The sequence below is a fragment of the Alligator mississippiensis genome, chromosome 3 (assembly GCF_030867095.1).
Source record: "Alligator mississippiensis isolate rAllMis1 chromosome 3, rAllMis1, whole genome shotgun sequence".
In the NCBI taxonomy this organism is placed as follows: domain Eukaryota; kingdom Metazoa; phylum Chordata; order Crocodylia; family Alligatoridae; genus Alligator; species Alligator mississippiensis.
Window position 1 is genome coordinate 3,197,962 of NC_081826.1, and position 12,015 is coordinate 3,209,976.

At 51.1% G+C, this 12,015-nt stretch overlaps 1 protein-coding gene across 1 annotated transcript; it reads left to right on the forward strand.

Annotated features, from left to right (window-relative positions):
• Positions 1 to 765: 765 nt before the first annotated feature.
• On the forward strand, positions 766 to 10,546 carry LOC102572245 (lymphocyte antigen 6E). Its single transcript, XM_006264931.4, has 3 exons — positions 766 to 958; positions 6,571 to 6,690; positions 8,014 to 10,546. Exons 1-3 carry the CDS (start codon positions 907 to 909, stop codon positions 8,220 to 8,222), a joined length of 381 nt encoding a protein of 126 aa, XP_006264993.1. The 5' UTR covers positions 766 to 906; the 3' UTR covers positions 8,223 to 10,546.
• The last annotated feature ends 1,469 nt before the right edge of the window (positions 10,547 to 12,015 follow it).

A 12,015-nucleotide genomic window follows, 5' to 3' on the forward strand; every position in this document is an offset into this window, starting at 1 on the left:
AGCCAAGAGCAACTTATCATTTTTCTTTTTGGGATGGTTTCTATCAAAACCAGTTGCCCCAGCAGAACCGCCGAGCTCGGGGGTATCCCAGGCCGGCCCCCACCCGCCAGCCGGACCGCTCCCCGGTTCCCTTCTCTGCCCCAGACCCATGGATGTGGGAAGGAGCACACTTGCCCCAAGGTAGGGCCACACAGACTGGACGATCGAGCTGTGCTCAGCCCAATTTTGCATCGGGGCTTCCACCGATCGATCGATCGATGGATCCCAGGGCTGGAAGGGATCTGAGGGTCACCGCACCTGGGGTGCAATACATGGGGCTCGTCTGGCCAGTGCAAAGCCCTGAGCTCACTGCTCCCTGGCCCGACATAAGGGATAGATTTGTTCCGCTAACGCGCGCCGGTTTTGCATGGGGTCCCTGCAGTTTCTCATCTCTCTCATTACCAATACCACATCTCTCTTTCCTGGAGGGGAGGCAGGGCCGGTGCCCTAGTTTCTATCCTAACCAAAGGGCGGTGGGGTGGGGGAGGTCGGAGTTGGCAATAGCTCAAGAATGCGATTCATGCAATTGCCTTGGATTTGTGCAATGGAAGAGCTGCCTTGCTCCAGGAAAGCACGCTGCGTTTGGCATTTGCTCCAATTCCTGGACACCAGTGTCAGACAGGAGAAACGAAACAAGCCCCTTTGCATTCCCTGCCCACCAGACACCGCCTGCTTTTGAAAGAGGCTTAAAGCATAAGGAAATAAAAAAAACTCAGCCATTCACGTGGGCAGACTCCCCCCATACATCACCGTGGAGTCCCCTCCCACAAGCCATCCTGGCTTTGCAGGCTCTGCTTGCAAGAAGCTGCCACCCAAACTCTCCCCAGGAGCAGCTGCTGTATCCGCTCTGCTGAAGGCTTAGCAAAGATGAAGGCTTTCCTCTTTGCCCTGCTGGCTGCAGTCCTGTGTGTGGAGCCAGGTGAGACTCTCAAAGCCATTTCTCTGGGCCAGACAAAGAAAATGCAGAAGGGGAAGCAGAGCTGGGGGAAGCAGCTAGACATGGCAGGGATTCAGGGAGGCTTTTCAGCATCAGCGGTCGGGGGCTTGGCTGGGTGAAGGGATGGCTCCCTTCTCCGCTGGGCTGCATTTGGGGAAGGGGATAAAAGCAGCCGTGATGAGGCACAGGGAGGGATTCGCCTTCCCTGAGATCAGATTTGGGTCTCCTGTTCAGTCCATCCGCTGCATGATCTCAGGGCAGGGGCGGGAGGGGAATTGTAGCTAGCCTCAAAGTCCTGCCCAGACAACTCCTAGGTACAGACATGCAAAAAGCCCCAGGCAAAATTGATCCAACTTATGTGGGTTTTTTTTTGTAGTTTAGTGAGCGTGCAATCACCCTTTGGAGGGGCGGGTGCTGCAAATTTTGGGCTGGGCTCTGCCATTTTTAAGCCAGTCTGCATGTACTGAACTTCTGTTACACGTATAAAGCAGGGTCTGGTTACTTCTAATGTCTGCATAAAGAGCTCTTATATGCCCTCCGACAACTGGGACCCATAACGTGGGGGAGCCGTGCTTCTCAGCATCCTTTTCCTTGCAGCTGCTTTTGGCCTGTCTCATCCATTAAAGAAGCTGGCATTTGAATCTGCTCTCGGGGTAGCAGAGTCCATCGGGAATAAAGGCATTGCATCTAATTAAGTTGCAGCACTGAATGCAGAAGGAGGCTTGGATCGGGCATCGTGCTTTTCTCGAGGCGATTGAGTCCGGTAGGGTCCCACTAGTTGATTCCTGGGCAGTAATAGTCCTGGGGGTGTCTCCAAAGAGAAAAAGCATCTGTGAAATGGGCTTTGGTTGGATGCAAAGCCTAAAAAGAACAGGCTCTGGCTGTTTACCAGCCGGCGGTCAACTCAGCAAGGTCCCACCGTGCACTTCCTTGCTAGCGGGACTAGTTTCTCCTTTGATGCATTATGTGAGTCAACCCAAGACCAGGAAAAAAAGGAAATTAATTCACTTTCAACCATTTGGGCTTGGGTGCAGGAAACAGGGCTCCTGGCCACTCCTGGATGGCAACTCTGACCCCGTATGGCAACTCGAATGCTCCCAAGACATGGCCAAGTCCCTGGGGTCTATAGCCAGAAGCAGCCATGCAGCTTCACAGAAGTCTCCATTTGTTCTAGATTTTAGTTTTTAGCATAATATCTAACTGCGTCACAATTTCTGCCGATTCAGGACAAGGGATTTGGCACGTCCCAGTTTTATTTGGTAAAACTCAGCCCATGGCAAGAGTTATTGCACTACGTGCTGCACTCCTGGGATCAGGCAAAGACGGGTGGTTATGGATGCAATGGGAATATCCCTTTGCCCCCCAGGTACCCTCCTTCTTTAGCTAGCTGTTTGCCCACCTGTTGCACAGGGGTTTGGAGCTTGCTTTAGGTGGTGGATGAGCTAAATTGCTGGTGGCTAGAGGTGGTTTGGGCAGAAAGTCTCATCTGATGGCCAGCGCTGCAACTTTGCTCCTCTGAGCTTGCAAGGAGGCTTTCCAAGGCTTCACGCCCTGCCCTGATCTTTGCAGACCAGACCTCCCCCTCCACCCTCACAGTTTTACTGATGTCTTAAAACTTTCCGCTGCAACGTCTAACTCTTCAGGCTTTCCAGCTCAGATATCTCCCCTTTGCAAAAGGCTCTGTTATCTGCTCTCTGCAAACCGTTCCTCCCTTTTGCTTGGGATGTTTCTCTTCTGTTTTATTCTTCCAGCATCTGCTGTGTTTTAACCCCACCTTAAATAATTCTTCCCTCTCCTTCAGGTTTTTTATTTAGAGGCATTGATCGTGGGCCCTTTGTTTCCTTCTCTCTTGTCTGAGCGCCAAGGATCATCCTTTGTTATGGGGATTACAAGAGCAGGAAGAAGCCGCACTGTGCCAGGCACTGTACATGCCCATTCAGAGATGATCTGCGTCTCATTGTGTTTACGGACTCAATTGAGACATGCGGCTTAAGTGATGCAGCAGTCATTAAACAGGGACGGGCTGGGGATGCTATGCTGGGAACATGGATGATACCTGGGCTAGTTAAACAATTACAAGTCAAATCACCTTTAAAAAAAGGTGTGCTCTTTCCTGCTCTGCCACAGACTGCCTCTGTGACCTGGGGCAAGTCACTTATTTCCCTCCGTGTCTCTGTGCCCCGTCTGTAAAATATATCAGGGATGCAGGGAGGAAAAACACATGATTAAGGATGGTGAAAGTTGCTGGCTACCAAGCTATCAGGCACGCTGGCATAGGGAGCTTGATTATCCGTGACCACGTATGTACCCAGATCACTGAGTCTGCGACATCCACTTAAACATACAGGCTGAAGAAGAACCAGGCCGACCAGCATCATTTGGGGCAATTACCCGGGAATCTCATTTGTTCTGGATCCCCTTTCAGAGTCATTGAGCCATTTATCCGGTGCCTGCCAGTAGGCCTCTGGGCATGGCTGATTCAGTAAGGTACCCAGGTTGTAGCCATATTGGTCTCTAGGAAAAAACAATCAGGACTCATGGTAGAGGCAATATCTTTTATTAGACAAATGAGATTTTTGCAAAACAAAACAAAAAAAATTGCAAGAATTTTTTGTTGTTGCAAAAAACGTAGTTGGTCTAATAAAAGATATCGCCTCCACCACCAGTCCTGATTGATGCAGTAAGGAGCGCTCCATCAGCGTCCGTGGGTTTTGAGTCAGGCCAGCGGCTCTGTTACCCTGCAATGCCCGTGGTACCTAAAAGTGCTTTGCAGACCCGCTGAGAAACCAGTCCTTGCAGCCAGGAGCAGCAATCAGACAATGAAAGATGTGACTGCATCTGCTGGATAGGAAGTTGTGGGGGTGGAAGTTATTGAACAGCCAGTCTCAGCTGGTTCTACCTGCATTCCTTCCCAGAACTCCTGCTAATTGGGTTTAATTATTTCTTCACATTGTTTATCTGCCCTGACCTCAAGTAGCCTCCTGAATATCACTGCATCAGTCACAGCTGGGTTTCTTCTTGTTGTTTTTAAAATTTCCGCCCAAATCATCAATGCCTTTAAGATATAATAATATCTTATTTATCTCGTGTTTATTATTATTATTGCCAGGTCGCCCCTAGCAGGTCCAGGCCTGAGCAAGGACTCTGCTGTGCTCGGCGCTGTACAAACACAGAACAAAAGGACAGTCTCTTGCCTAATGAGTTTGCAATGTTTATGCTCAGCAATAAAAATAGGGGATGACTCTAAGTGATAGCCAGAAGCCCCAATGCAGTTGTGCCCTTATGGCCGTATATATTTAAAAGATCGATCCTATCAGGACTGCACGGCCCTGAGCCCCACTAAAATCTCGCCCTTATTTTCATCCGACCTGCAAAAAGCAGAGCTCATCCTTCCTGGCTCGGGCGTGGGGGGCACAACTCTTGGAGGTGACAGTGGCGACGTGGGCATGGAGAACGGGGTAGTCAGAGGTGACTGAGGGATCTTACACCCCAGCTTTAGGCCTGTACAGTTCAAGCTATACGTCTAAAAACAGATAACCAGTTTGACTTAGATCTGGCAATGGACAAGCCCAGGTACCCCACGTTAAATACCTGTCGAAATATCCAGATGGCCTCATGTGTGAACACCTGTGTAAAAGGCAGGCCCAGGGAGGAATAGGACCGCTGCTAAATGGGCAGAAGCAATTGGTGACGGACAGGGGGGACAAGGCTGAACTCCTCAACGAGTTCTTTGCCTCCGTGTTCCTAAGCGAGGGGCACGACAAGTCTCTCACTGGGGCTGTAGAGAGGCAGCAGCAAGGCACCAGACTGCCATGCGTAGACCCTGAGGTGGTGCAGAGTCACTTGGAAGAACTGGATGCCTTTAAGTCGGCAGGCCCGGATGGGCTCCATCCAAGGGTGCTGAAGGCACTGGCCGATGTCATTGCAGAGCCACTGGCGGGAATATTCGAACGCTAGTGGCGCACGGGCCAAGTCCCGGAGGATTGGAAAAGGGCTAACGTGGTCCCCATTTTCAAGAAGGGGAGGAAGCAGGACCCGGGCAACTATAGGCCGGTCAGTCTCACCTCCATCCTGGGCAAAGTCTTTGAAAAAATTATCAAGGCTCACATTTGTGAGAGCCCGGCAGGACAAATTATGCTGAGGGGAAACCAGCACGGGTTTGTGGCGGGCAGATCGTGCCTGATCAATCTAGTCTCTTTCTATGACCAGGTTACGAAACGCCTGGACACAGGAGGAGGGGTGGATGTCGTATACTTAGACTTCAGGAAGGCCTTCGATACGGTATCCCACCCCATACTGGTGAACAAGTTAAGAGGCTGTGATGTGGATGACTGCACAGTCCGGTGGGTGGCGAATTGGCTGGAGGGTCGCACCCAGAGAGTCGTGGTGGATGGGTCAGTCCCGACCTGGAAGGGTGTGGGCAGTGGGGTCCCGCAGGGCTCGGTCCTTCGACCGATACTCTTTAAAGTCTTCATCAGTGACTTGGATGAGGGAGTGAAGTGTACTCTGTCCAAGTTTGCAGATGACACAAAGCTATGGGGAGAAGTGGACACGCCGGAGGGCAGGGAACAGCTGCAGGCAGACCTGGATAGGCTGGACAAGTGGGCAGAAAACAACAGGATGCAGTTCAACAAGGAGAAATGCAAAGTGCTGCACCTAGGGAGGAAAAATGTCCAGCACACCTACAGCCTAGGGAATGACCTGCTGGGTGGCACAGAGGTGGAAAGGGATCTTGGAGTCCTAGTGGACTCCAAGATGAACATGAGCCGGCAGTGTGACGAAGCCATCAGAAAAGCCAATGGCACTTTATCGTGCACCAGCAGATGCATGACGAATAGGTCCAGGGAGGTGATACTTCCCCTCTATCGGGTGCTGGTCAGACCGCAGTTGGAGTACTGCGTGCAATTCTGGGCGCCGCACTTCAAGAGGGATGCGGATAACCTGGAGAGGGTCCAGAGAAGGGCCACTCGTATGGTTAAGGGCCTGCAGACCAAGCCCTACGAGGAGAGACTGGAGAAACTGGACCTTTTCAGCCTCCGCAAGAGAAGGTTGAGAGGCGACCTTGTGGCTGCCTATAAGTTCATCACGGGGGCACAGAAGGGAATTGGTGAGGTTTTATTCACCAAGGCGCCCCCGGGGGTTACAAGAAACAATGGCCACAAGCTAGCAGAGAGCAGATTTAGACTGGACATTAGGAAGAACTTCTTCCAAGTTCGAGTGGCCAAGGTCTGGAACGGGCTCCCAAGGGAGGTGGTGCTCTCCCCTACCCTGGGGGTCTTCAAGAGGAGGTTAGATGAGTATCTAGCTGGGGTCATCTAGACCCAGCACTCTTTCCTGCTTATGCAGGGGGTCGGACTCGATGATCTATTGAGGTCCCTTCCAACCCTAGCAGCTATGAATCTATGAACCTGTCCCTATTTTGATGCGAGTCAAATCTCAGACTCATCAGGCCCGGATTAAACCAGTTGTCTGTTTTTTGCCTTAAAAAAACACTTTTTGCTGTAATTTGGAGACCTTTCCAGTTGCATTATCACACCGTAAGGCAGTGCATTATTGCAGAAGGGGATGAACCAACACGTGTTTTCCTGTTGCAGGTCACTTGCTGGTTTGCTTCACCTGCGAGGATGCTTCCTCCAACTGGGCCTGTCTGACCCCGGTGGCATGCGACAAAGGGGAAAATCACTGCGTGACGACTTATTTCAGCACGAGTGTCGGTGAGTCTGGGCCCTTCTTCTTGCCTGGCTTCTGTTTTTTTGCTTCCAGCTGGGGCTGCTGCTCCTGGAAACAACGAGGCGGGAGGTTTCAGAGGAGGAGCTGCACGCCTTGTGTGGAAGGGGCCACGGCATGGAAGTGTGGTAGCGCCTCCGTGGTCCAGATGCAGGGGCAGGACCCTGGGGACACAGGAACGGTGTCCCCTTCTCCTCCCTCCATGGTCCTTAGGGGAGGGAAGAGCAAAGAGGCACCCTGCTTTGGGATTTTCAGCTGCCTATTTGCAGCCCCGTCTCCACAACCAGCTTTGGTCAGGGTCCTTGGATGGATTCTCTTCTTCGGCTGTCAATGAGACCCGGCCACCAAATTGGCCTGCATCTTTGAGGAAGAGGCTTTTTGACTAAGGATACTGCTTCAGGCAGTGTTTCTACCTTTTTTTGAGGCATTGGGTCATTGGTCACAGCTCAGGCCAGGGATTTTTGCCCTGCAGTGATGCTGGTACTAGCCCCTGCTCTGAGCCTAGCCCCCGGCTTATTTTGGTATGTTGGGTATTGTGCTTTTTAGGCTACAAACATGTTGTGTGACATGAACCATCTTACCCCAGGACAAAGTGCAATTCTGCCGTTGTCCCGGGATAAATCCAGAAAGGGTTCATGGGAGAAGAAGTACTAACAGTTCCTCCAGGGACACTGCAGAGTCTGTCTGGACTGTTATCCTGGGACTACACTGAGTCGACGGCAGAAAGGTGGCAGTGCATTTGGGCGCCCACTAAACCCCGATGTGTGTACGCATCAATCCCAGGAGATTTCTGTTCTGGGATAAACCCAGCCACAATTTGCCCAAATGCAGTGTCTGTTCCTAACCTTAGTTGTGCATGAGGGTTTGAAGTGGGGATTTTGGGGAGTCCTTGTCCTAACAATAGCCTGCAAATGCGATAGCCTGCAAATCCTAACAATAGCCTGCAAGTGCAATAGGCTGCAAGCGCAAGTGCAATAGTCTGCAAGTGCAATAGCTTGCAAGAGCAATAGCCTGAAAGTCCTAACAATAGTCTGCAAGTGCAATAGCCTTCAAGAGCAAGTGCAATAGTCTGCAAGTGCCCAGGGACCCTCTTCCTGCCCTGGTTCCTATGCCTAACGTTGCAGCAATGACCGCAGCAGTTGGGCATCCTTGGCAAACAAGAACCCACTGAGATTAATTAGCAGGAAGCGCATTCCCTATTGCTCACGCTCCTTTAGCTCCTTCAGTACAGTGGTCCCCCTGCTTCCACCAAGTGACCTGAACTCCAGGGGACTTTTTAACCTTAATTCTCTCTCTTTCCTCCGGTGAAGGCAGCGGATCTGGGCAGACCATCTCCAAGGGCTGTGCTTCCCTCTGCCCAAACGCTGGGATTAACTTAGGGATTGCGGCGGCCTCCGTGACGTGCTGCGATTCCTTCCTGTGCAACATCAGTGGGGCCAGCAGCGTGAAAGCCAGTTACACTGTGATGGCCACGGGCATCCTGGCCAGCATCATCTATATCCTCCGGGTCGGCGTGTAACGGGGCCTGGGAAGAAAGGATTTGCTGCCCTGAAGAGCCCGAGCTCCCCCAGTGAGGCATCAACCACCCGCTCTGTGCAAAGCTCTCTCAAGGTGTGGCCACCTATGGTGCCCTTTCTTCCAAGTACTATCCCAGACCCAATATAGCCAATATTTCCTCTCTCACTGTCTGCCTTGGTGACCAGGTGCCCCACTTCGCGGCTCAGCAGATCTAGAAAGTTGCCTCGTCTAATTCTGGCGCTAGAGATTTAGGAAGCTCAGATGGATAAAGGCCTCCCCACCTCCCACGGACAAACCCAGTTGCACCTACCAGGAAATGGTGGAGGATGCTGTGGTGGGGTTTTTAACCCATCTTCCCAGGTGATAGGGCTCGTTCAACTGTAGTTGGACTCACAGGGAAAATGTTTACCGGGTACCTTCCCAAGCGGGATGCCGCCGCGGTGGAGATGTTTCCACGCGATGGATCTGTACAAATGCCAAATACCAGGAATGCATGATTGTCATGCAAACCCAGCGCCCATCTTCCTGTCCCGCTCTTCCCCTCTCCCCAGGCAGCTGGATTCTGCTGTTTTCTAGATCTTTTCCTCTAACCCTTGGCTAACATTTCTTCTATAGACAACGGATGAGCTGTATCATGTCCCACTGCACCAATGTGGGCACTAGGCCTGAATTAAACCCCTTTCCTGTTGTTGTGTGACCCCGGATGCGTCGTGTATTTGTTTCTGTGCTGAAACAAGGGGGTAAGAAGTGTGTCGGTACAGCGTCTTGGGCCCTAGACTTCTGCTCCGTATTCGCCCCATCACCCATAGTCCACCACCTTTTCTCTCCCCACCCTCTAGTATGGGTACGAATGCACCCACTCTCCATGCCATCATTCACCTTTGTGCCCAGCTCTGGTTTCTCTGCATTGCCCCATTCGCTGCCCTCCGTCCTTTCCCTCCACGAAGGCCCTTTCGGACCTGATGCATGACAGACACGGCCCATAACAAAGCATGAGTGCAAGTCAAAGGCTAGGCTTCAACAGGGGGACAAAGCCAATGAGGGATTACCCTGTGCATTGCAACGCCTCGAAGGTTTGCGTGCCTCAGTTTCTCCTCTGCAGAAAGGGCGATAAAGGCTGAGCAGATTCCAGGCCCAAAGTTTCATAGTTGTTAGAGGCTGGAAGGGTCCAGCCGTCCGGAGGTAACAAAAGCTCAAACCAGCCCGTGCACGTAGATGGGCACCCACTGGACTGTCTGTGTTAGAAATATGGGGGTCCTTAAATGGAAGAAGTGGGATTGCAGTTGGAAGATCCTTTCCCCTCCTGGCAGATGCCCCACTCTTGCTAAGATCATCTATAATACATGGGTAGCTTCTTCCTCCTGGCACTGCCAACTCTCCTGACCACATTGGATCCGGCTAAACCCCCAGGCATCTCCCTCCTTTGACATGTTTAAGACCAGGTAGACAAAGCCTTGGTGGGGATGGTGTAACTGGGGCTGGTCCCACTTGGAGCAGAGGGTTGGACGAGATGTCCGACGACTGGGAAACTTGAGTTCGTAAAAATTATACTGCAACATATCACCGACAAATGCATAGTACAAGGCGAGATAAGTTTGTGGTTAGGATTTTCAGAAAAGAAGTCATGAAGTATCGCTTGCAGATTATCTTAGTACACCTCTGATGATTTTAAGCAGGCTCCCATGTGTCTGGTATTTGTCTGTGTTAAATGTCTATCCTTGATTAATGACTATGGTAAATATACTTCTTAATAATTAACTCACATTTATGTGCAGGAAGAGACATTTTCCATAAGGGGCTTGATAGTTGTTTCCTGATTTACTTTTGTTTCCCCCCCGTGGTTCCCTTGATCTTCCAAGGGCAAGTCTGGAAAAGCGCTGTGTATTTCTGCCAGTCGTTAACCCATTTCCTGACACGTTCCTACTCCGCAGAGTTTGATAACCTCCTGTTACCGAGTAAGGTCATTCACTCAAAACTGGGCCTTTCCAATAACAAATAACGGACGGTTGCAAACAGGACCTTCCTGTTCGTTATTGCATGATTGGGTTTTTTTTCACTCATCTACAAAAAATGCTTTGAAAATGCGGAGCTGTAGGGTATTAAGAGGAACGAAGCAACTATCAGGAATGAGAAATCATTCAAGGCAAGACTTATGTGTCCAGCTGCTCTTCCAGCGACGGATCCACGCCTTGAAAAGCTGAGAAGAGTGAAAGCACCTCTCTGCCTGTATTGCTATTGCTTTTACAGATAAACATACTGGACTTTTGCTTTGGGCTCATTTCATAGTAAATAGTCTAAGTAAATAAAGCTTTTTTTGTCATTTAATGGATCAGTTGTGTCAATCCTTTAATACACTAGTCCTGATTCCCAGAATTAGTCTTGTTTTTAGGTATGTAGGGAGTAAAAGGAAGGTGCAGGGCAGCATAGGACCCCTACTGAACAAGCAGGAGCAATTAGTGACAGACGGGGGACAAGGCTGAGCTCTTCAATGAGTTTTTGCCTCTGTTCATGAACAAGGGTCAAGGCAAGTCTCCTAATGGGTTTTTAGATGGGCATCAAAGGGACACCAGCCCACGACTGTCGATGCTGACTTGGTGCAGAGTCACTCGGATGGACTGGATGTGTTCAAGTCAGCAGGCCCGGGTGAGCTCCATCCGAGGGTACTGAAAGAATTGGCTGGTGTCATAGCAGAACCGCTGGCATGGGTGTTTGAGCACTCGTGGCGCTCGGGTCAGGTCCCGGAGAAGTAGAAAAGGGCCAATGTGGTCCCTATTTTCAAGAAGGGGAGGAAGGAGGATCCGAGTAATTACAGGCCAGTCAGTCTCACTCCATCCGTGGAAAGGTCTTTGAAAAGATTATGAAGGATCATATTTGTGGGAGTCCAGCAGGAAAAATAATGCACCAGGGAAACCAGCATGGGTTTGTAGCAGGTAGATCATGCCTGACCAACCTGGTTTCGTTTGATGACAGGGTCACAAAATGCTTAGATGCAGGAGTAGAGGTGGATATCGTTTTCTTGGATTTTAGCAAGGCCTTCGATACAGTATCTCATCCTATTCTCATCAGTAAATGAAGAGGCTGTGACATAGATGATTACATGGTCCGGTGGGGGGCAAACTGGCTTGAGGGTCGCGCTCAGAGCGTGGTAGTAGATGGGTTGGTATTGAGCTGGAGGGATGTCGGTAGTGGGGTCCCGCAGGGCTCGGTCCTTGACCCTGTACTCTTCATCAGTGACTTGGATGTGGGTGTGAAGTGTACTCAGTCCAAGGTTGCAGGTGATACTAAATTGTGGGGTGAAGCGCACGCTCCGGAGGGCAGGGAGCGATTGCAGGCAGACCTGGACAGGGTAGAAAAGTGGGCAGTGCACAACAGGATGCAGCACAACAAGGACACGTGCAGAGAGCTGCACCTAGGGCGCAAAAACATCCAGCACATCGACTGGCTGGGCAGTGACCCTCTCAGCAGCGCAGAAGCGGAAAGGGATCTTGGAATCATCATGGATCCAAGATGAACGTGAGTCGTGCGTGTGACGACATCACCAGCAAAGCTAACCGCACGTTACCACGCACCAGCAGATGCACGATGGATAGATGCAAGGAGGTGACACTTCCCCTCTATGCAGCACTGGTCAGACCGCAGGTGGAGCATGCATCCAGTTTCGGGTGCCACGCTTCAAGAAGGATGTTGATAGACTCGAGAGGGTCCAGAGGAGCCCACTCATATGGTCAGGGGCTTACGGGACAAGCCCGACGAGGACCTCGTCAGCCTCCACAAGAGAAGGCAGAGAGGGGACC

Excerpts from the sequence above, each read along its gene's own strand:
- LOC102572245 (XM_006264931.4), top strand. The coding sequence starts at position 907 with ATGAAGGCTTTCCTCTTTGCCCTGCTGGCTGCAGTCCTGTGTGTGGAG. Across the intron at positions 959-6,570 it reads AGTCCTGTGTGTGGAGCCAG|GTCACTTGCTGGTTTGCTTC; the intron begins GTGAGACTCTCA and ends TTCCTGTTGCAG. Across the intron at positions 6,691-8,013 it reads TTATTTCAGCACGAGTGTCG|GCAGCGGATCTGGGCAGACC; the intron begins GTGAGTCTGGGC and ends CCTCCGGTGAAG.